The sequence below is a fragment of the Mobula hypostoma genome, chromosome 4 (genome assembly GCF_963921235.1).
Source record: "Mobula hypostoma chromosome 4, sMobHyp1.1, whole genome shotgun sequence".
Taxonomy (NCBI): Eukaryota; Metazoa; Chordata; class Chondrichthyes; order Myliobatiformes; family Myliobatidae; genus Mobula; species Mobula hypostoma.
In genome coordinates, this window is record NC_086100.1 from 26700781 (window position 1) to 26726559 (window position 25779).

The 25779-nt window shown below is 43.8% G+C and overlaps 1 protein-coding gene across 2 annotated transcripts in view; it reads right to left on the minus strand.

Moving 5' to 3' along the window:
- Positions 1-10259: 10259 nt before the first annotated feature.
- dner (delta/notch-like EGF repeat containing) overlaps positions 10260-25779 on the minus strand; it is a 329950-nt gene continuing 314430 nt past the window's right edge. For both annotated transcript variants that reach the window (XM_063045439.1, XM_063045440.1), the window contains 3 exons: positions 15783-15914; positions 14881-15127; positions 10260-12757 (listed from right to left, as the gene is read on the minus strand). In XM_063045439.1, the coding sequence (XP_062901509.1) occupies positions 12646-12757; positions 14881-15127; positions 15783-15914 (491 nt within the window). In that variant the 3' untranslated portion in view covers positions 10260-12645. The remainder of the gene's footprint in view (positions 12758-14880; positions 15128-15782; positions 15915-25779) is intronic.

Sequence of the window (25779 nt, forward strand, 5' to 3'; positions counted from 1 at the left end):
GATTACACCAAGATTGCGGGTGTAGTAGACAGTGAGGGAGGCCATCATGACTTGCAGAGGGATCTGCATCAGCTGGAAAAATGGGCCGAAAAATGGCAGATGGAATTTAATGCAGACAATTGCGAGGTTTTGTACTTCAGTAGATTAGATCTTACAGTGAATAGTAGGGTGTGTGGTAGAACAAAAGGATCTGGGAATACAGGTCCATAATTTGTTGAAAGTGGTGTCACAGGTTGATAGGGCCATAAAGGCACATCGGCCTTCATAAATCAATGTAAGTTGGGATGTTATGTTGAGGTGGTTTAAGAAGCCGGTGAGATCTAACTTGGAGTATTGTGTGCAATTTTGATCACCTACCTACAGGGAAGATGTAAATAAGGTTGAAAGAGCACAGACAAAATTCACAAGGATGTTGCCGGGTCTGGAGGACCTGAGTTATAAGGAAAAATTGAAAAGACCATGATGAAATGGTGGATCAGACTTGATGTGTCAAATAGTTTAATTCTGCTCCTATATCTTATGGTCATAGGGACTTAGGTTAGGACCGCATTCTTTAGAATGTAGAAGATTGAGGGGAGATTTGATAGAGGTATACAAAATTATGAGGGGTATAGATAGGGTAAATGCAACAGGCTTTTACCGCTGAAGTTGGGTGGGAATATAACCAGAGGTCATGTGTTAAAGACGAAAGGTGAGAAGTTTAAGGGGAACATGAGGGTAAACTTCTTCACTCAGAGGGTTGTCAGTGTGTGGAATGAGCTGCCAACACAAGTGGTGCATTTGAGTTTGACTTCAATATTTAAGAGAAGTTTGGACAGGTACCTGATGGTAGGGATATGGAGGGCTATGTCCCTGTGCAGGCAGTTTGAATGGTTTCGTCATGGACTAGATGGGCTCCGGGGCCTGTTTCTGTGCTGTACTTCTCTACGACTCTATAACAGAAGCTTCACTGATTATGATCACAGCATCTCTAACAACATCCATTGGCGGGGTGGGGGGGTTGCTATTGACTAGACTGTGACCTGGAAGAGCCACATGCACAAAATAGCTACAGGAGCAGGTCAGGGTTTAAGAATTCTACAAGGAGTGTCTTCTAATCTTCTTGTTCCCCAAAGCTAGTCCTCCACCTGCAAGGGGAAGAGGAAATATTCAACTTGAAATATCAACTGTCCATTCCCCTCGTCAGATGCCGCCTGATCCAGCATCTCATTCATTATTCCAGATTCTAGCAACTGTCATCTCTCATGTCTCCAATTATTATTTTGCTTGAAAGCATAGCATCTCTTGTGGTCAATGTTACTTCACTGGGTTACCATCACTGACAAGGTGGAGCACAGAGTGAGGGGGACTCAGATTTTATGTGGGTGAGCTGGACTGTACACTCTATAAGCTCTGGAATGTGCTGGTGAGCACATTTGATTAAGATCATAGCGGAGAGTATCCAGTACTCTGGAAAACATCATTACTGAAACTTTAAACATAAGGTGTACTGCAGATACTGGAAATCTAGACACCCACAAAATGCTGGAGGAACACTACAAGTCAGGCAGTTATCCATGGAGTGGAATAAACAGTTAACACTTTGGGCTGATTCACACCAAATTAGTTGCAGCAGTGTTTCTGAACTACTTTCAGGAATTTTATATTAAAGCGTCTTCTTAACATAATTGAAAAAACAATGGTTAGGCATAACCATACTAATTAGTGTGACAGTGAAACTACACTATGTGAATAACATTATTGTTTCTGAGGTAGTGTTAAATCCACATAACTATGATGACTATGGGAACTAAGCCTAACTCTGAAGCAATGAACTGTAGAATAGAAGTGTAACCCAAGGTTTGGCCGGCGCCGTTAGTCTAGGGGCAGACCCTCTCCGGCCCACCAAACTTATGAAATCTCGTTTGTGTGGATGCTGTGTGATGTTTTCCCCTGTTACAAATCAGTACCACGAAATAACAAACAGTACACCATATGCAATTAAACGATTCAGCTTTGTAATTCTTAATTTGACTAGAGGGTTAGAAAAGCAAACAAAAAGAAAAGGGCCTATTTTAATGAATCATCCAATATGCACGTTAGAGCTCATGATTTTCCCAGCTGTTCATTCTCCATCGATTTCCCCTGGGTGTCTTCGACTCCCGACCCCATTCCACATCCACTCAGTCCTGCAGTCTACGACCCCTCCGTTCAGGCATCTTCTCTCTCCATCTTCCACCGAACAAAAGCCCATGAGTACCTCACTCTTGGGCACACAAGAAAGAAGAACCTCCCCTCATTGGACGCTGCACATTCCAAAGCCCCCGTTATCTCCAGTCATATCCCAAACACACTGCAGCTATAGAGGAACCGTTACATTAGCAGTGAAACCTTTCCCAGGGTGTTACACTCCTCCTCCCACCAAATTTAGTCATGTCCTCATGACTTTCAGATAATTTGCCAACCCTTCCCGCAAAACTCAAAGTCCAATCCGGGTGTAAACGGCAGTGATGTAGCTCCCCAAGGCAGTAGGGGCCACACTTTGTTCCCCCGGTGCTACATAGGCCAGCCTATCCAGTGGTCTCCTGATTCTGTAAGACCTCCATACCCCCTCATCTACCTCTTCATGTTCTGACCCTACTAGGGATACTTCTAGTCTACCTGGGAAGGCCCCCCCCCAACCCCCACTGGCCTTCCACTCGTGCCTGCCGACAACTTGGAGCCCTCTGTCCCCTGGCTAAGCCCTGCCTCATCCCATGCTGGGTCCCGCTGCAACCCAGGCTTTCCACAGATAGCACTCTCCAACCCCCCCCCCCGCCACCGATCTCACCTGACAGCGTGAGAAGGGTTGGGAGTCTCTTCCTCAATCAGTGGGGAGTTAGCAAAAGGCAGCATATACCACACCTCCATGTCCTCATCCTCCGAATCAGTATCCCACTCAGGGGCAGGGCCCGGCCTAACCTCTCCGTCGTTGGTCCTGCAGTCGCCCAGTGTCACCGCAGAGTCCTCTTACTAGGTGTAGGCTCCAGGTCTGGCTCTGGGTCAACCTGCACCTCTTGTCCCAGAGGCAGAAAGTGGTTCCGATGGAGAATCTTGACAGGCCCATTCCCATCCTCTGATTTCACCCGGAAAACTGGTACATTTGGCACCTGACTCTCCACCACACAGGGCATAGCCACCCAGCAGTTGGGAGAGCCTCACCTTTTGATCGTACCTCCTCTTAATTCCTTGTTCCTGCTTAGCAGCCGCAGCCCCAGCTAGTTCATAAGCCCTTTTCAGCTCCCTTCTCATATCAGACACATACTTCAGATATGTCTTCTTTGGTAGGTGACCCTCTTCAGTCCCAAAACAAAGGTCAATGGGCAACCTCGCCTCGTGCCCAAACATCAGGTAATATGGCGACTACCCGGTAGCTTAATTTCGGATACAGTTGTAACTGTGGACCAGATGTCCAGTATGTTGACTCCACCTGCTCTTCTTGCTGATCTCCAGAGCATGTCTAGCAAAGTCATATTAAACCTCTCGGGCTGGGAATCAGCCTGCAGATGATAAGGAGTAGTCCTCGACTTTTTGACTCCGAGCATCCTCAGTAACTCATGGATGAGCCTACTCTCGAAATCCCGTCCCTGATCAGTATAGGGAGGCCATATTAAATTAAATACTTCTCTCATAACACTTTGGCCACCGTGGAATCCCTCTGGTCCTTGGTAGGGAAAGCCTACGCATATTGAGTGTAGTGATCTGTGATGACTAAGACATTTACCATGTAGCTGGCATCTGGCTCTATTGACAGGAAATCCATACACACCAGGTCCAGGGGCCCCCCACTCTGCAAGTGGGTCAAGGGAGCTGCCCGCGTAGGCAGCGTCTTTCGCCGAATACATTGAATGCACGAATTGCAGTACTCCTCAACCTCCAACTTCATTCGGGGCCAGTAAAACCGGTCTCTGAGCAATCCATAAGTCTTTTCAACCCCCAAATGTTCAGGATCATCACGAAGTGGCTTCAACACAATGCTCCGGTACTTCTCAGGCAGAACCAGCTGGTAACACCAAGGTCGGTCCGGAGATGACGTGACCCGGTATAGGATCTGGTCCCTCAACTCCAACCTAGGCCATTCTCTCAGTAATGGAGGAACCGCAGCATGTTTTGTCTTCTCCGCCTGAGCCATGTCCCCCTTTTCGACTGCTGACCAAATGGTACCGATGCCCGGGTCATCTCGCTAAGCAGCTGCCACTTACCCGGGACTCAATTCCGGTAACTGGTTTGTTTTCCGAGCAGTCAGGTTACAGTAAACTTGTGGAATGGCGTCATCAGAAGCTCCCAATTGATCTGCCGCTCGATCCTGCCCTTGCCTTCCGTTCGCCTTCACCGTGAAGGCAAACTGACACATGACTTTCACCCCCGCGGCAGGCTATCCATGGTCACACCACTGCAGGGGACTACTACGGAGGACTGTACCCAGCTAATGGACCCGTGCCACCCCCTACCCCTGACGCTCCTTCTCTGCCACCTGTCCCACACCCCTCCCACAGCGCTCCACTCTCACCATTTCCAACATCCTTCACTGCTGCCAGATTTACAAACTTGCTCTCCGCCCCACATCGGTGGATGTGAACTGTCCTCTGTTCAGGACATTTACAGCAGCAGGTGTGTGAAAAGGGCCCAGAGGATCATGGGGGATACCAGCCACCCCAACCACAAACTGTTTAGGCTGCTACTATCTGGCAAATGGTACCACAGCACTAAGGCCAGGACCTGCAGACTTCGGGACAGCTTCTTTCACCGGGCCATCAGACTGATCAATACACACTGATCTGATTGTGTGTCTGACTGGACACACATGTATACAGAACAATTATGTTTACAATCTTCATACATCAAAGTTGCTGGTGAACGCAGCAGGCCAAGCAGCATCTGTAGGAAGAGGTGCAGTCGACGTTTCAGGCCGAGACCCTTCGTCAGGACTAACTGAAGGAAGAGTGAGTAAGGGATTTGAAAGTTGGAGGGGGAGGGGGAGATCCAAAATGATAGGAGAAGACAGGAGGGGGAAGGATGGAGCCAAGAGCTGGACAGGTGATAGGCAAAAGGGGATACGAGAGGATCATGGGACAGGAGGTCCGGGAAGAAAGACAAGGCGGGGGTTGACCCAGAGGATGGGCAAGAGGTATATTCAGAGGGACAGAGGGAGAAAAAGGAGAGTGAGAGAAAGAATGTGTGCATAAAAATGAGTAACAGATGGGGTATGAGGGGGAGCTGGGGCCTTAGCGGAAGTTAGAGAAGTCGATGTTCTTGCCCTCAGGTTGGAGGCTACCCAGACGGAATATAAGGTGTTGTTCCTCCAACCTGAGTGTGGCTTCATCTTTACAGTAGAGGAGGCTGTGGATAGACATGTCAGAATGGGAATGGGATGTGGAATTAAAATGTGTGGCCACTGGGAGATCCTGCTTTCTCTGGCGGACAGAGCGTAGATGTTCAGCAAAGCGGTCTCCCAGTCTGCGTCGGGTCTCGCCAATATATAAAAGGCCACATCGGGAGCACCGGACGCAGTATATCACCACAGTCGACTCACAGGTGAAGTGATGCCTCACCTGGAAGGACTATTTGGGGCCCTGAATGGTGGTAAGGGAGGAAGTGTAAGGGCATGTGTAGCACTTGTTCTGCTTACACGGATAAGTGCCAGGAGGGAGATCAGTGGGAGGGATGGGGGGGACGAATGGACAAGGGAGTTGTGTAGGGAGCGATCCCTGCGGAATGCAGAGAGAGGGGGGGAAGGAAAGATGTGCTTAGTGGTGGGATCCCGTTGGAGGTGGCGGAAGTTACGGAGAATAATATGTTGGACCCGGAGGCTGGTGGGGTGGTAGGTGAGGACCAGGGGAACCCTATTCCTAGTGGGGTGGTGGGAGGATGGAGTGAGAGCAGATGTACGTGAAATGGGGGAGATGCGTTTAAGAGCAGAGTTGATAGTGGAGGAAGGGAAGCCCCTTTCTTTAAAAAAGGAAGACATCTCCCTCGTCCTAGAATGAAAAGCCTCATCCTGAGAGCAGATGCGGCGGAGACGGAGGAATTGCGAGAAGGGGATGGCGTTTTTGCAAGAGACAGGGTGAGAAGAGGAATAGTCCAGATAGCTGTGAGAGTCAGTAGGCTTATAGTAGACATCAGTGGATAAGCTGTCTCCAGAGACAGAGACAGAAAGATCTAGAAAGGGGAGGGAGGTGTCAGAAATGGACCAGGTAAACTTGAGGGCAGGGTGAAAGTTGGAGGCAAAGTTAATAAAGTCAACGAGTTCTGCATGCGTGCAGGAAGCAGCGCCAATGCAGTCGTCGATGTAGCGAAGGAAAAGTGGGGGACAGATACCAGAATAGGCACGGAACATAGATTGTTCCACAAACCCAACAAAAAGGCAGGCATAGCTAGGACCCATACGGGTGCCCATAGCTACACCTTTAGTTTGGAGGAAGTGGGAGGAGCCAAAGGAGAAATTATTAAGAGTAAGGACTAATTCCGCTAGACGGAGCAGAGTGGTGGTAGAGGGGAACTGATTAGGTCTGGAATCCAAAAAGAAGCGTAGAGCTTTGAGACCTTCCTGATGGGGGATGTCCAGTCCTTATATACTTCCATCCCCCATCAGGAAGGTCTCAAAGCTCTACGCGGTCTATCCACGGCCTCCTCTACTGTAAAGATGAAGCCACACTCAGGTTGGAGGAATAACACCTTATATTCCATCTGGGTAGCCTCCAACCTGATGGCATGAACACCGACTTCTCTAACTTCCGCTAAGGCCCCACCTCCCCCTCGTACCCCATCTGTTACTCATTTTTATGCACACATTCTTTCTCTCACTCTCCTTTTTCTCCCTCTGTCCCTCTGAATATACCTCTTGCCCATCCTCTGGGTCACCCCCCCGCCTTGTCTTTCTTCCCGGACCTCCTGTCCCATGATCCTCTCGTATCCCCTTTTGCCTATCACCTGTCCAGCTCTTGGCTCCATCCCTCCCCCTCCTGTCTTCTCCTATCATTTTGGATCTCCCCCTCCCCCTCCAACTTTCAAATCCCTTACTCACTCTTCCTTCAGTTAGTCCTGACGAAGGGTCTCGGCCTGAAACGTCGACTGCACCTCTTCCTACAGATGCTGCCTGGCCTGCTGCGTTCACCAGCAACTTTGATGTGTGTTGCTTGAATTTCCAGCATCTGCAGAATTCCTGTTGTTTATGTTTACAATCTTAGTGTTTGGACAGTATCCTCCCACATTTCCCGTTCTTATTGCTTGTACATTGTGACTGAGACGAAATGTAAGGATTTTTACTCCCTTGCATGTAAGAAATAAAATAAATAAATAGATAACAAGACAAATAAATAGATAGATACAGTGCTGTTCAAAATTCTAAGGCAGCCTAGCTGCAGTATATATATGTGCCTAGAACCTTTGCACAGTACTATACTAGTCATTTATCTACACCCCAGCCTTAATTGCCTCATTCTAACTGCCAACTAAGCTTTTCTTAGTTTAAGCTGAAATAATTGCACAAGGGAAAAAATTATATTTGTGGGCTTAAGGGGGATGAGGCTTCTTGCAAGGCTCCGCAGGAGTAACCTAGGTTGCTATTGGCTTGAACTCCATTCTTCATTATGGTAACTCCTCTCTCCCTAAACCCTGGCTGCACCTTGCTTGCAATTTTAATGAACATATAAGCCTCAGAAGCACAGGATATTGTACTAGTCCAGAGCTGCAAAGCATCCACAGTAATACTTTACACATTAAAGAGATCCAGGCCTTGAAACAGATTTGTGAATTAGTGGTCACCAGTTTTCCAAATATAAATCTCCTCCACTATGATTGTAATTATCAGGTCCACAAATAACACTGTTCAAAGTTTGTTATATCCAGTTTGATTGCTAGCGAGTGGAACTAGATAAAATACAAGCCCAGTATATACCACCCTAAAGGTTGAAAAGTTTCATGTGCTATTAACCAATCATGGCTACAGTCTGTATCAAATTAAAGGAGAAATGCTTGCACACGAGAAAATAAATCAAAGTTGCTAATGGGAGTGCCGGTGTTTATATCATAAAATAACTTGCATTAATACTGCACTGTTAACATGGTTAATGACTAAAATGTGCTGCAGGAGTGTTACCATGCAGAATCTGACACCAAGCCGCACATTGGTTATAAAGACAGGTTGTATCGAGCACCTATATGATGGAGAGAGAACTGGGGAGGCAGCAAGTTCTAGTTAAAGAATGTGAGTTCTTGACAGATTAACCAGGTAATTAAAAGTAAGAGCTGCAAGAGACCAAAACTGGAGGAGTGTAGAGATCTCGGAGGGTTGGAAGGCTGGAGACAATACAAGATCCGGGAGTCAGCAAGGCTGTGGAAGGGATTTGAAAACACGGTTGAGAATTTTAAAGCCAGCACTGGAGTTGGTACCATTGTTAGTCCACAAGCACGGCGTTAGTGGGTGTTGGCCAGAGGGTACAGAGCAGACAATTTGGTTGAGATCAATTTTACGGAGAAAGAATTTGAGAAGCAGGCCAATAGGACACTGAATGGTCTGGTTTAGACGTAACAAAACCATGGTCATGGACATAAACAGCAGGGAAATTAATTCAGGATGGACAAAAACTGGAAGTCAGTTATTTTTGATCCTGGTTTCATGCATATCCAAGTGATACAACTCAATTGTAGGCTGCCAGTGTTAGTTGGGGCATCAAATGGGAAGGAAGGAGCGTGAAGTTGAGAGGGTTAATAGATCAGCCATGATGGGGTGGTGGAGCAGACTCTACATGCCCAATGGCCTAGCTCTGCTCTTATGTCTGATGGCCTTACGGAATTTATAACGCCAACCTGTGTGCAATGTGATGTACCCGTCCTGTCGTGATCCTGCTGAATCCTTCACATCTAATAGGTGACCTGTAGGGTTACATGTAGGGTTGTTCTAATCATCACTTGAACAGAGAGATGTGCGAAGGAGATGGACTATCATGTAAGGTGCAACAGACAGCCCCTGAATCAAATTGGCTCTGCCCTATCCCTCTCAGCCTTCCAGATGGCCGATGACAGGATTAGACAGTAAATGCCACTGACTCCACATTATCAAGATCAAACTCTGAGAAGATCAGGAATATTATTTAGTGACAACCTAGCCTCTGTCTTTCATTTCAGCAGGTGTAGTTTGAGTTCCTCTACACCAACCACCCCCCAACAATAAGATGGTTCCCTAGAGGAATCCATTCTCTCTCAGGATGCACTGTACAGCATACCACAGCATGTGAGGCCCACTTAGGGAGTTCCCTTATCATTGACCCTCAACGAATAGTTGTGAGCATACATGTGGCAGGGACAACCTGCAGAGTGTCAGTTTCCGAGGACGCTGTCCTCTCCAAAGCTAGAGGGAAATTCTGAAGTCAACAGTAAAAGGAAAGAGGTGCATATTACACAGGATTGGGCCAATGTTTGCCATTGAAGAAAATGGCTTCAACATTCTGCACATGACTACACAAACTTGGAGACCAGCTTGCTTGCATATTCAACGGGATGACATATGTATTATAAATCACCCTTCAATATGCTATTAATTTCCATTGGGCAGGAGGTAGTTGTCATGGGAAAGAATTGGTACTGACCGTGGACAGGAATGCTGACAAGAGGGGATATATTATTGTTTTACAGTAGTTAGAGACCCAGCTCAGTAATATGCCCTCCAGACCCATAGACCCCATGCCGCCCAAATACACACATGCGGTCACAGGGAGAATGTGCTCCTTACAGATAGAGGCGGAATTGAACCCAGGTCACTGGCACTGTAAGGGCATTTCGATAACTGTGCCGCAGATATGAAGAATAGTACAGAGAGAAGGAAGTAGTTCTGCAGTCACTCTGCATTTTAGCCTGGGGTAGCATGGAATCTCAGGGAGGAAGTCATTGGACATTGGAAAAGCAACTGCACATAATCGACGTCCTGATGAAGGTCTCAGCCCAAAATGCCAACTGCTTACTCCTCTCCATAGACACTGCCTGAGCTGCTGAGTTCCTCCAACATTTTGTGTATATTACTCAAGATTTCTAGCATCTGCAGAATCTCTTGTGTTCGCACAGTGACGTACTCTTTGTATATTAACAACAATAAATGAAAACTCATGGAGTGTCTCGTCTGTGTATTCTCAATATGTGCTCTCAAGCAAATTACAATTTATGTCGGTAGTGTGCAACGTTTAACTGCTCAATGGTAATAATTAAAAACACCAATAAACTGAGACTACAGGAGTCATTGTATTGCTAATAGGGTGTTGTTTTGTGTAAGAGCTTTATTGTTTCATTAAACATACAGCTTTGATGCAGAATTTACTGGAGCAAATCAAACAAGAGTCTACTTCAGGCTTTGTTCAGCATGAGCAGTTAGAAATTCAAGACACATGTTACAGGTCGACACACCAACAAACAGCCCTGCTCCATCCACCACAAAAAAATACAAGCTACAAAAGAGCAAAAAACGACAGAAAGAGTACAGATAGTACATCAGCAGGAAAAAAACAGAAGCTTATACCAAAGTCTTTAACTTGCATCAAGCAAAATCCTTTTTCTTGAAGTGTACATTATCACTTCGTAAACCTCACTGCAGCTTTAATATGAATGCACAGAAGTTTTACATTCCATAGACTGCTTCTGGTTTCATTACAATACCCAATACTAAAATCTAGCCCCTAAAGAGTGACTCTCCCAACATCCTTGCCTCTTTATAAAAAACTGCTAAGTTCCCATTAATGTTAAAGGGTTGAATTATTTTGTAGGCAACTTTGCTGTTTAATTATAAGGAAATAGAAAGTGAAAATTTAACACCATTAGATTAATTTGTAGGTTTATAAAATGATCAGGTTGCATATATTATTGCAAAGGCTTAGAGACTGATAGCATCTTTCTTTCCTGTATAGTAACGTGAGAGTGCTACTGTTGGGTAGAACACAAAAAGTACCAGATGAACCCAGCAGGTCAGACAACATCTACTGTAGGGAGGGTTGACGTTACAGGCCTGATGAAGGATCTCAGCCCGAAATGTCGATGAGTTCTGATGAAGGGTCTCGGCCCAAAACATTGACTCTTTATTCCTCTCTGTAGATGCTGCCTGACTTACTGAGTTCCTCCAGCATTTTGTTGGTGTTACTCTTGATTTCTAGCATCTGCAGGTCCAGAACCTTTAGTGTTTATGATGTGCAACTGTTGGACCAGTTCTTCACTGGAGTGTTAGATCACCTGTAAAAGGCTCACTGGAATACAAAACTGTCTAGTTAATACCCTGTTGACCTAGATTGCAAATACTGAATAATAGAACATATTTTTGTCAATGCACTGTGCGCTGTTTTGTTGCTGGGGGTATGATTAGCCTTGTATAATAGGAGTACATTAACATCACACATGCTACAGCTATTGGTTCAACTTGCTTCTCTTGTCAAGGTCACTAACTCATTTAAGCACATTCCATTGCTAATGGGCCATTTTAAAAGAGCCTTTTAATTGAAAATCTCAGCAGCAGCAAGTAGTTCATGATAATAAATATTTGTAACAGAATTTTCAAGAAGATTTTGATGATGAGTTTTGCTATTTAAGTTAAATTTCCTATAAAGAGTACAAGTGTGTAGAAATTAAGCATTCTGCAAATACAATTAAGCTGATGCTGATAATTATGTAAATGGAGTAATTCACCATCAGAAACCCAACATAACTGTCAAATACTATCAAAGGATTAGAATTAATTTGTTTTTTTTTCTGCATGTGTTTTTTTAATAACTTGAGAGAATGGGGGTTGGGAAATCGGCAAAGAAAATGGCCCTGAGTCTAATAGAGTGCTGATTAAACAGATATCATGTTTCTTTTTTTTAGATTCACATGAATCTTGGGTCCAGCATGGTCTCTCTCTGGTGTACAGTAATTTAGGGGAATGTTACAAAACTGTGCCATTTCTCCATTAGTTACTCTTCCAGCTGCTCTGAATGAGATTATCAATTTGGTGACAATTTTCAGTGTTTGCACTTTGGACAGTGTCAGGTCCCTTTAGACCTACACAGTATCCATGTAGAGGTCTTAACCCCAGTGTTTTGGACCCTGTTCGTTCTCAAGTTTTAGAGTTAAAAAGGTAGTGTTGTAAGCCTCTGCATGCTCCACTCTCCCAATAAAATGAGTTCAAAAACAAATCTAAATTACTACCAACTATGGTGCAATATTAGTTCACAGAGACAGGAAAACACAAATATACAAACAATCAGACTCTTTAGCTTAGAGATTTCTGTGAATATTTCACAATCTAATAAGATAAATATCTTTAAGATCAGTAGCCACATTGAAAATATATTTCATTAACATAACAAATAGTTTAGAAACACAAACACTTCCAATTCAAATATTCTGCATAAAACTATTTTTAAATAACAAACTACCAGAAAACAACCATTAGCCCATTAAGCGAATCTCTTAAATATTTCAGCTGTTTCTGTCTTAAAAATATTTAGCTCGTGTGTGTGTGTGTGTGTGTGTGTGTGTGTGTGTGTATGTGTATTTTTGTGTTTCTGTGTGTGTATGTATGTGTACGTGCGTTTTTGTATGCATTTTTTTGTGCGAATCAGTCTGCGTTAGTACCTTCCCTTTTTATACCCATAAAAGATGAGCTGTGCTTTACAAATCTTTCGTTTTGATTAAAGTGACCAGTGGTTTATCATCAGGACTGTAATCTTCATAGGCCACAGTGGTTGCATCATACATCGCTGGTCTGGCCTTCTTACCAAACCTAAAGTGATTAAAGATGGTGAGAGAGAGAGAGAGAGAGAGTCTGAGGATTTGTACTGTCATCAGAACAATTAACAAATACAAAACTTCATAAATTCATGGGTAGCTGTAAAAACATAGAGTTCCGTATGTATCCAGAATCTAAAAAATCTTTGCTATAATTTACTTGACTGTGTTGTGATTAATAGTACAGGACGTTATTAGATCATTATTGTGATTCTCCCTGTCTGTGGCTACCAGTCATTGGTAACATTATCTGGTAGATTCTATGTGAAGAAAAAGAATGTCAGGATGGATATTGTATACATTTTTCTGACATTAAGTGTGCTTATTGAAACCTAGATGTGATAATTATTTACAATTCAGAGTAAAATTGAAAAGAAAGGGAGTTTAAATACGAGGAATGATGGAAAAGTTGGTGCTATAGTGCACTGCCATGATTGTGTCAGTATCCAACAATTGTTCACGAGAGAAGAAAGGCTGAAGACAGAGAACTTCAGAACAGTTAGTTTAACACCTATTATTGGCAAGATGCTATAATCAAGGAAGAAAGTGAACTACATTAATTTTATGAGAGGCAAATCATTTTTGACAAATTTGCTTGAATTCTTTAGAACGTAATACAGAGAGCTGATAAGACGAGTCTGTAAACTTCCAAAAGGCATTTCATGAGGCTGGGGCTTATATTAAAAGACCTTGGTATCAGAGGAAGTGTGCTAGAATGGACTGAAAACTGGCTGTCTCATTGAAAAAAGAGCATGAAATCGATGACTCTTTTTCAGCCTGGAAGAAGGAAATTAGTGAGCTTCTTGGTTCAGTGTTTGCATTAATAAGCTAGAGGGAGGAGCAGTATGTAAGGTTTCTAAATCTGCCAATGATATGAAAATAGGCAGAAAGGCATGTTGCAATAAAGATACTGATCCTCAAGGGACATAGATAGATTGAGTGAGTGGGCAGGAGGCTGGCAAATGGAGTTTAACGCGAGGAAGATCTTAACGAAGAGAGATGATACGTGAATGAAGTACAGGGGGATCCAGATCTGGGTATTCTTGTCCATGAATCACACAAGGCTAGCTGGCAAGTTAAGAAGACAAACACATTTTGGTCTTCATTTAAAGGATGTTGGAGTTTAATATAGGAAGGATTTGTTGCAATTGTACAGAGAATTGGTGAGGCCTCCACTTGGAACACTATGTAGAATGTTAGTCTCCTTACCCCAAAAAAACATATTATAACTCTGAAAGCAGTGGAAAAGAAATTCACAAGGCTAATTCCTGGGATGAGAGGGTTGTCCTAACAAGAGAGATTAAATAATTTGGGTCTGTATTCTTAGTGGTTTAAATGAACATGAAGTGATCTTATCTAATCATATACTGTAAGATCCTAAGAGAGTTTCACAGGGTAGATAGTTGGATGTTTTCACTAGTGGGAGAGTGTCGAACAAGGGGACATAGCTACATGATAAGGGTATGGTTAATAGTTAACAGTATGGTAACAGGCCCCTCTGCCCCAATGAGCCAGCACTGCCCAATTACACCCATGTGACAAATTAGCCTACTAACCGGTACGTCTTTGGAATGTGGGAGGAAACCAGAGCACCCGGAGAAAACGTGAAGAGTCACAGGGAGAAATTCCTTACAGACAGTGGTGGAACTGAACTGGGTCGCTGGTGCTGTAATGACACTCTGCTAACTGCTACACTACTGTGGCTCTCATCGGTCAACGTAGTGCAAAAGGTGATGCTCATTATAGTATCAGATGGTATTAAAAATAATCTTTTTCCACCTTGGCAGTTTAAAAGAGATTTTCCATTCCACTGAACCTTTTTTTTTGCTCTACAAAGGTCTCCTTCCCTCTTATAAGAATTAATGGCCACAACAGCATAACAGGCCAAAAACAGAGATACATAGAAATTCCTTTTGGCAGAGTATGGTGGAATTCTCTGCACTTACAGGTGGTGGAAGACGGATCATTTAAACTGGAGGTGGATAACTATTTGATAGATTGAGAAACAGAGGCATTATAATTGAGCTTCTGTTGTTTGGGGAAGGTGAGTGGGAGGAGGAAACAACAGTATTGTTAGTTAATGCTACCATCATGATGATCATTGCTAAGTGTCCCTACCTGGCATGTCGGATTGAAGCTATTGCATTGCTGAATTCGCTGTCAATGCTCCTGCAGTTGTAGAACTCCTCATAAGATGGTCTGGAAGAGCCCTGGTACTCAATGCGGCTGATACGACAGATGCCCACAATTAAAATAATCAGCATCAGAACAAAGGCCACACAGAGGGCTCCGATGATAATGTAGAGGGAGTGACGAGGCATTGTATTCAGGCTCTCTGCCATCTGATCAGATTTCCATTCCAGGTCTGCATATAAATGGATACGGACATTTCAAGGCAAAGGCTAGTAACCGAAGGAATATATAATTAAACAGCATAACTTAATAAAACAATGCAAAAGGAGATGCATTTTTTTAAATGATGAGAAGTAAGTGATCTTAAATGAAGGATTTGACAATGTGTTTTGTTTTAAGTTATAGTTCATTGACTCATTGTAAAGATCATAACTGCAGAATGCAATTTGATACTGGTACTGTGATTACAAGAGGATGAAGGATTGTCTGTTGAAAGTTGGGTAAAAATCCAAGACTGCAACTTCTCAAATTATTACTCTTCAAAACTTTCTGTAAACTTGCTTTGTGATTATCTCCAAAGGAGTGAATAATAAAAACATCTCTATCGTTGCTGACTGGTGTCAGGTGTGTACTGAACTGTGGATAGCTTATCATTCTTAGGATTGATACGTGAGGTAAAATCAGAAGTCCTGCTCTTACACAAAGAGTTACTATGACTAATATCAAACAATTCTATCTTTCGGATGAACATTCTTGAGTTTATAACTGGACAGGCAGTAGGTGGGCTGATTCTTCTGAATTAGATTATTTTGATCCAAGAAGAACATGTATGGTCAACATACACTCCTAATGAGAGCGGAACAACACAACACCTGTGAGGTACTTACGGACGTCGCAGTTAATACCAACCCAGCCGTGTGGGCAGTGGCAACTGTAACCATTTACTTCATCCACACAGGTTCCTTCATTATGGCAAGGGTTGCTCTCACACTCATTTTCATTGGCCTCACATACCTCACCTAAACAAGTATAAGGACAGCAGGAAAGTTGGTTAGATTTGGGAGAAAGTTTTGGAAAGCCAGACCTTCTAGATAATGGTGATGTCTGCATGGACTCCAGGTGTGATGTTTCCTTGGACTGAGGTTTTATTCATCTAAGGAGATAAATATGGTCGACATACTGTACATTTTTAAATTGTTCACCTTGGTCTCAGAGAAATGGGTATATTTTACTCTCCATGCATTGAATAACCTGAAATATTCAAACTCCATTGGGTTTGGACCTCTCTAAGTGCCAGTATTGTCATGTCGGCGGAAAAGTAAATTATTCAGTTATAAATCAAAGAACAGAAATTTACTGCCACAACAACAGGAACTAAGAGGCTTGGACATGTAAATAACTCAAAAGTTGACATCTAGATCTGAAATAGGAGAAGCAAGGTGAAGGAATTGTATGAATATTGGTCTCTGTAGCAATCCTACATCTAAACTCTTGATTTGAATTCATTTCTCATCTCAGTTCGGCCCTTGGCTTGGCATGATCAGTTGTATTTCCTCCTAGATAACTGTATTTCCTCTGCTACTGACGCGGAATACAAAAGAAGCAGCAACCTTCCAGTGTTAATTTTGGAGAACCACTCACTGAAACTGCTACAGGATGAGCCACAGAGTGAAAGCCATAACATTAGAACTTTAATATACAGGTTTCCCCCCGCCATCCGAAGGTAGAGCATTCCTATGAAACGGTTCGTAAGCCGAAATGTTGTAAAGCGAAGAAACAATTACCATTTATTTATATGGGAAAATCTTGTGAGCGTTCGCAGCCCCAAAAATAACCTACCAAATCATGCCAAATAACACATAAAACCTAAAATAACAGTAACATATAGTAAAAGCAGGAATGATATGATAAATACACAGCCTATATAAAGTAGAAATACTTTTCCACAATCATTGCCGGCACAGATCTCCGTAGCGAAAATCTCACGCAAGCGCCGTCGGCAGAAAATCTTACGCAAGCGCTCTCCAGTAATCTTTAAACTATGAAGCTGCCAAATCATACCAAATAACATGTAAAAATACACAGCTGATATAAAGTAGAAATAATGTATGTACAGTGTAGTATCACTTACCAGAATCGGGACAGCGCAGAGCACACTGATGATGGTGTGTTAGGCTGTGTCGTCGCAGGTTGGGTAGTGCAGTGGCCCCCACCCTACGGGCCACCAACCCATAAATTGCCGCAAAGCACGCAGGGGTCCAGCGGTAGCCAGGGCGCACTCAGCACATCTTTAAGAAAAAAGCCGAAATAAACTTGCTAATTAATTACGTGCTGCCTGACACGTAATTGTCGGCCCAGATCAGTGCCGATTGCTGATTGCATCGCCTCTGATCTGGGCCGACAATTACGTGTGGGGCGGCACCTAATTAATTAGAATGTTTATTGTGGCTTTTTTCTTAAAGATGTGCTGTGTGCCTCCCAGCTACTGCTGCATTCTCCACGAATCGGTACAATATCTGTCCGTGGCCTGGGTGTTGGGGTGGTGGGACACAGGGGTGTCATCTCATCGTCAATCAGGGCAGGCAGCTCATCTTCTCCTATGACTGCCCGCCTCGATGTTGAAGGTCGAGGTTCGTCGTCTGCTGTGGTTGATGTGGAAGTCTTGCTTGACTGCAGAGCCTCGTACATTTTTCCATCATACAGTTCTTTGTAAGGACTCAAAGAATCTTGCAAATATCCCCTAAACCTATGTACCCTTTCAAAATTAAAGTCGTACTTTATCATTACTCATTCGGTTTCGATTGTTATCCTTTCCTCTTCCAATTGCATCAGCTCTTCATCTATCAGTTCTTGGTCATGGGATGCCAAAACGTCTTCAACATCATCTTTGTCAGCTTCCACAAGCCAAACTCATTTTGTCCTTGCTTCGTTCACCACGATCGAAACGCTTAATTATGTCTAGTTTTACGCTAAGTGTAACACCCTTACGAGTTCTTTCAGGCTCTTCCGACACCATAGAACTCATCTTGCAAACGACTGCTCACAGGCTCGTGTTAAGGCAATGCCGTTCCGAATCTGGGGAGAGCGGCTGCTCGAGGCGTGCGCTGAATTTTTTTTGTAACATTGAAAACACCTTCTGAAAACGAAAATAGGGTACTAATGTAGGTCTTTCGTAACAGTGAGGTTCCGTAAAGCGAATGTTCAAAAAGCGGGGGACACCTGTATAACATGGAGTAAGCCATTTAGGCCCCTGAGCCTGCTTTGCCATTCAACATGGTTGTCTTCAGCCTCAGCACTGCCTTCCCATTCTACAGTCTATCACATCTGTCTGGGACATAGAGTTCCACTGTTATAGAGTCATAGAGTACCACAGCACAATAACAGGCCCTTTGGCCCATCAAGTCTGTGCTGAATTGTTATTCTGCCTGATCCCCTCGGTCCACACATGGAACACAGTCCTCTATGCTTCTCCCATTCACGCACAGTCCTAACAACCAAGACTTTATCATTTCCTGTCAGTCACCTTATGACAAGACACTCCTGTGCCTAGTGTTGCTTCATGGGCATACAATCAATTTATGTATATAAGCTACTTAGGTATTTATATCTATTGTGCCTTTTTATTGTTATTGTGTTTTGTACCTTATTGTGATTTTTGTGCTGCATCAGATTTGGAGCAACAATTATTTTGTTTTCCTTTATACTTGTGCACTGGAAATGATATCAAGCAATATTGAATCTGAATCTCGAATCCAAATTTCTCTTAAATGTTGAAATTGAATCTGCGTCCACCTGTTCTGCTGGCAGCTTGTTGCACACTTGCATCACGCTCTGAGTGAAGAAATTCCCCCACAGGTTCCCCTTAAATATTTTACCTTTCATCCTTAACCTATGAACTCCAGTTCTAGTCTCATCCAACCCATAGTAGGAAAAACCTTGCTGGCATTTACCCTGTCTATAACCAGCTATATTTCTGTTTGATGGAAGAAACTTTTCCTCATTTCAGTCTAAATGGCTAAACCCGTACCTTGACATTGTGATCTCTAGTTTTAGACTCCTCAGCTGTGTGACATTTCCTCTCATCTCTACCCTGTTGAACTCAGTCACCTCTCATTCCTCTCTATATGAGAGAGACTTTACCCAGGAACCAGACTGGTAAAGTCATTGCTACACACATAAAAGTTGCTGGTGAACGCAGCAGGCCAGGCAGCATCTCTAGGAAGAGGTACAGTCGACGTTTCGGGCCGAGACCCTTCGTCAGGACTAACTGAAAGAAGAGCTGGTAAGAGATTTGAAAGTAGGAGGGGGAAGGGGAGGGGGAGATCTGAAATGATAGGGCAAGACAGGAGGGGGAGGGATGGAGCCAAGAGCTGGACAGGTGATTGGCAAAAAGGATACGAGAGGATCATGGGACAGGAGGCCTAGGGAGAAAGAAAAGGGGGAGGGGGGAAAACCAGAGGATGGGCAAGTGGTATAGTGACGGGGACAGAGGGAGAAAAGGGAGAGGGAGAAACAGAATGTGTGTATGTAAATAAATAACGGATGGGGTACGAGGGGGAGGTGGGGCATTATCGGAAGTTTGAGAAGTCAATGTTCATGCCATCAGGTTGGAGGCTACCCAGACAGAATATAAGGTGTTGTACCTCCAACCTGAGTGTGGCTATTTCTGTTATTTAAAATTAATTGGTCGGTGGACCAGACTGAATAAAAATGTTTCATATGATTAAGTCCTTTTAAAATGGGTTATCACTTATTAATCCTGGAAATGATTTTAAATGCAAAATTAAAAGTTTTAAAAAATTGCTGACCTAGTGCATTAAGTGCAGGGGTGGCACAGTAGTGTAGTGGTTGGTTCAATTCCCAATGCTGCCAGTAAGGAGTTTGTATGTTCTTCCTGTGACAGTGTGGGTTTCCTCTGGGTACTCCAGTTTCCTTCCACAGTCCAAAGGCGTACCAGTTGGTAGGTTAATTGGTCATTGTAAATTGTCCTGTGATCAGGCGAGGGTTAAATCGAGGGGTTGCTGGGTGGTGAGGCTCGAAGGGCCAGAAGGGCCTATTCCATGCTGTTCTCAAAAATCAATAAATTATTGTGCTACTTGATGACAGCTTTCGAAACAATAAAATGCTGGTATTTATTTTCCATTAGAATCTCCTCCCACCCGGCTTCTATCCAGCCACGGTCATTTACTTTCTCACTTAAGTGGAAATTTAAGGAAGGAATATAATTATAGACAATGAGCATAATTGTTCTGCAAAACATGTACCCCGCAGGGCCAGTACAAAGTGGAAACTCTTGGTCATGGCATTGGTATCATTTGCATCTTAACAGTAAGTGTCCACATAACTTGCTTTTGATTCCTGTAATGCAAACACTATAAATGTCTTTAGTACACAGTAACACGCAGAGAGGTAGAGTGTACTTCAGGTGTCATGATGTGTGACCATGGCAAGGAGAATGATACACTGTTAGCCAATTAATTAACAGTTCCAGGAGAAATTTGTGTAGCTGCAGTTTAATTGCTAGCGGCACGAATTCTTGTCTTGTTGTGCCAATGCAATGGCAGCACTATCATTAACAAATTTCTTGCATTCCAACTCCTCCAGTTCTCTTTCCATACGTTTATTGCATTCTCCAAGTGTGTTGAGTTCACATTGGATGAAAAGATATTTGAAAACTTTTGCAGAAAATGTTGAAACGTATATGAATACATGTGACAGAAAGATAAGACCATAAGACATAGGAGCAGAATTAGGCCATTTGGCCCATCAAGTCTACTCCGCCATTCATTCATGGCTGAATCATCTTTCCCCTTCTCTCTGCAACCTTTGCTGCCGTCTCCATCAAGAACCTATCAAGCTGAATACACCCAATGACCTGGCCTCCTCAGCTCCCTGTGGTAACAAATTCCACAAATTCACCACCCTTTGGCTAAAGAAATTTCTCCGCCTCTCTGTTTTAAATGGATATCCCTCTATCTTGAGGTTGTGCCCTCTTGTCCTAGACTCCCCCACCATGGGAAACATCCTTTCCGCATCTACACTGTCTAGGCCTTTCAACACTTGAAAAGTTTCACTGAGATCCCCCTCATCCTTCTAAATTCCAGTGGGTATAGACCCTGAGCGATCAAACGTTTCTCGTATGATATCCCTTTAATTCCCGGGAATCATCCTTGTGAACCTCCTCTGAACTCTCTCCAATGCCAACACATCTTTTCTTAGATAAAGAGCCCAAACTGTTTAGAATACTAAAGGTGAGGCCTCACAAGTGCCTTATAAAGCCTCAGCATCACATCCTTGCTCTAGTATTCTAGACCTCTTGAAATGAATGCTAACAATCATTTGCCTTCCTCACCACCAACTCTACCTGCAAGTTAACTTTAGGGTGTTCTGCACATGGACTCCCAAGTCTCTTTACATCTCAGATTTTTGGATTTTCTCCCCGTTTAGAAAATAGTCTGCACATTTATTTCTACTACCAAAGTGCATGAGCCCAACACCGACCCCTGCAGAACACCACTAGTCACTGGCAGCCAACCAGAAAAGGGATCCTTTTATTCCCACTTGGTGCCTCTTTCCAAACAGCGAATGTCCTGTGATACCATGGGCTCTTAACTTGGTAAGTAGCCTCATGTGTGGCACCTTGTCAAAGGCCTTCTGAAAGTCCAAATATACAACATCCACTGCATTCCCTTTATCTATCCTATTTGTAATCTCCTTAAAGAATTCCAACAGGTTAGCCAGGTAAGATTTTCCCTTAAGGAAACCATGCTGAATTTGTCCTATCTTGTCCTGTGTCATCAAGTACTCCATAATCTCATCTTTAACAATTGACTCAAACATCTTCCCAACCACTGAGGTCAGGCTAACTGGTTTATAGTTTCCTTTCTGCTGCTTTCCTCCTTTCTTAAAGAGTGGAGTGATATTTGCAATTTTCCAGTCCTCTGGCACTGTGCCAGAGTCCAATGATTTTTGAAAGATCATTACTAATGCCTCCACAACCTCTACTGCTACATCTCAGAACCCTAGGGTGTAGTTCATCTGGTCCGGGTGACTTATGTACCCTTTGGTCTTTCAGTTTTTTGAGCACCTTCTCGCTTGTAATAGTAACTTCCTGCACACCTTTCAACATCTGGTACACTGCTAGTGTCTTCCACAGTGAAGGTGAATTCAAAATACTCATTCAGTTTATCTGCCATCTCCTTGTCCCCTGTTTTTATTTCTTTGGCCTAATTTTCTAGTGGTTCCATATCCACTTTCATCTCTCTTTTATTTTTTACATACTTAAAAAGCCTTTACTATCCACTTAGATATAGTTTGTTAGCTTGCTTTCATATTTCATCTTTTACCTCCTAATGCTTCTTTTCCTTGCTTTCTGTAGGTTTTTAGAAGTTTCCCAATCCTGTCTTCCCTCCAATTTTTGCTTTGTTGTATGCCCTCTCTTTTGCTTTCCATTAACTTTGACATCTCTTGTCAGCCACAGTTGTACTATTTTGCCATTTCAGTATTTCTTAATTTTTGGAATGCATCAATCCTGCACCTTCCTCATTTTTCCCAGAAACTCAAGCCATTCCCGCTCTGCTGTCATCCCTGCCTGCATTTCCTTCCAATTTACTTTGGACAGCTCTTCTCTCAGCCATGATTGTAATGAATGGCGGTGCAGGCTTGAAAGGCCGAATGGCCTACTCCTGCACCTATTTTCTATGTTTCTATACATCTGTAATTTCCTTTACTCCACCGAAAAACTGCTACATCAGGCTTTACTTCCTCCCGATCAAATTCCAAGTTGAACACAATCATATTGTGATCACTGTCTCCACTGTCTCCTGTCTATAAATATTGCTATATTTACAAACGTTTGTATATTCTATTCTTGGTTGGTGCAACTGTAATGAAACCCAATTTCCCTCGGGATCGATAAAGTATGTCTGTCTATCTATCTATCTATCTTTTTACAAACGTAAACATGAGGAATTCTGCAGACGCTGGAAATTCAAGCAACACAAATCAAAATTGCTGGTGAACGCAGCAGGCCAGGCAGCATCTCTAGGAAGAGGTACAGTCGACGTTTCGGGCCGAGACCCTTCGTCAAGATAGATCTATCTATCTATCTGTCTATCTATCTATCTATCTATCTATCTAAGGGTTCTTTTACCTTAAGCTTCTTAATCATCTCTGGTTCATTACATAACACCCAATCCAGTGTAGCTGATCCCCTCAACAACAAACTGCTCTAAAAGCCATCTCGTAGGTATTCAAACTTACTCTCTTGAAATCAATTCCCAACCTGATTTTCCCAATCTCCCATGACAATCATAACATTGCCCTTTTGACACACCTTTTCTATCTCCCCTTGTAAACTGTGGTCCATATCCCAGATACTGATGAGAGGCCTGTATATAACTGCATCAGAGTCCTTTTACCCTTGCAGTTTCTTACTCAACCCACAAGGATACATCATATTCCGATCCTTAGTCACATCTTTCTACTGATTTGATGCCATTCTTTATTAGCAGAGCCATGCCACTCCCTCTGCCTACCTTCCTATCCCTCTGATACAATGTGTAACTTGGGCATTCAGTTCCCAACTATGACCATCCTTCAGCCATGGTTCAGTGATGGCCACAACATCAAATCGGACAATCTGTAATAGTGCAACAAGATCATCCACCTTATTTCTTATACTCTGTGCATTGAGATATAACACTTTGAGTAATGCACTGACTGGCTGCAATTATGTCCTATCATCTGCCTGACAGTCGAGCTGCATGCTATTGTTACCTTTTTACCATCTGTCCTTTCCTGAGTCCCTTCACTCCAGCTCCCACACTCCTGCCAAATTAGTTTAAACCCTAACTCCAACAGCTCTAACAGATCTACCCGTGAGAATATACGTGGCCTATCAGCAGCATTAACTGAGCTTTACCAAAAGGGATTTCTCGCAGGTTGGCGGCGGTTATTTAAAAAGGGAGCTTTGAGAGCGTTAGTCCATTGTACGTGGCCTATCAGCACCGTCAACAGAGCTTTACCGAGAGGAATTTCTCGCAGGTCGGTAGTGGTCATTTAAAAAGGGAGCTTTGAGAGCATTAGTCCATTGTACGTGGCCTATCAGCGGCTATAACTGGAGCACGAATCATGAGTTAAATAGCAGGGACGGTTCAGGCTTAAAAGGGAGACACTGCCTAGCAGAGCGGTCATCAAAGGAGCAGTCATTGACGGAGTGATCTGAGGCAGAGTGGTAGGGCTTTGGCTCATTCGGGCTTTGGCGATAACAGGTTGAGGCGAGGTAAGTTACCTGTGAGGAATAGAAACAGGAAGTATGTCTGTGAGGCCGGTATTCTGTACTGAGTGTCAGATGAGGGAAGTCCGGGAGACTCCCAGCCTCCCGGACGGCCACATCTGCACCAGGTGTGTAGAGCTGCCAGATCAAGTACAGCTCTCTTCTGGTTGGCTTATCCACATACTGCATCAGGAAACCCTCCTGAATACACCTAATATGCTCCACCCCGTCTAAACTCCTTGCTCTAAGGAGATGCCAGTCAATATGAGGAAAGTTCAAATCACCCATCACAATAACCCTATTATTATTACACCATTCTAGAATCTGCCTCCCTATCTGCTCCTCGATGTCTCTGTTACCTTGGGGTCTATAAAACACCAAGTAGACTAGCCTCCTTCCTGTTTTTGACTTCCACCCACAGTGACTCAGTAGAGAATCTCTCCATGACTTCCTCCCTTTCTGCAGCCGTAGTATTGTCCCTGATTAGCAATCCCACTCCACCACTTCTTTTGCCTCCCTCCCTGTCCTTTTTGAAACATCAAAAGCCTGGCACACTCAGCAGCCATTCCTGCCCCTGAGACAACACCATAGTTCGACGGATTGATCCACGCTCTAAGTTCATCCGCCTTGCTCATGATTCTCCTTGCATTAAAATAGACACATCTCAAACCATCTGGCCGACAGCATCTTTGCTCCAACATCTGCCTATCCTTCCTCTTAAACTCCCTACAAGCTGTCACTACTTGTGCGCCAACTGCCCCGTCCTCTGCCTCCCACCCCCCTACAAATCTAGTTTAAACTCTTCACCAATAGCATTAGCAAACCTCCGTCCCAGGATATTGGTTCCCCTCTACTTCAGTGGCAACAAGTCCCACTTGTACAGGTCACCCCTTCCCCAGAAAAGATTTTAATGATCCAAGAACTTGAAACCCTGCCCCCAGCACCACCTCCTCAGCCACTCATTCCTCTGCGCTATCTTCCTGTTGTGACCTTCCCTAGCTCGTGGCACTGGGAGTAATCTGGAGATTACCACCTTGGAGGTCCTGCTCGTCAGCTTCCTTCCTAACTCCCTAAACTTACTGCTCAGGACCCCTACCCCTCTCCTGTCTAGGTCTTTGGTACCAATATGTATCACGACCTCTGGCAGCTCACCTTCCCCATCAAGAATATCCTGCAACTAATCAGAGACATCCTGAATCCTAGCACCCAGGAGGCAACACACTATCCTGGTGTCTGTTTTGTTGCAGCAGAATCTCCTAACTGTCCCCCTAACTATCGAGACCCCTATGACTGTTGCTCCGCATCCCCTTCTGAGGTTCGCAGTCGACTGCAGTGTTATTGGTCTGGCTGCTGCTGCTTTCCCAGATAGGTCATTCCCCTCAACGGTATCCAAAGACGTATTCCTGTTGCTGAGGGGAATGGCCGCAGAGGACACTGCACTGACTTTCTTCTCCCTTTACCTCTCTTGATGTTCATCCATCTACTCCTCAAGTTTAGCACTCTGGGAATAACCACCTGCTCAAAAGTCATATCCATCAATTGCTTTGCCTCCCAGATGATCCTTAGTTTATCCAACTCCAGCTCCTTAATGCAGTCTTTCTTGAGCT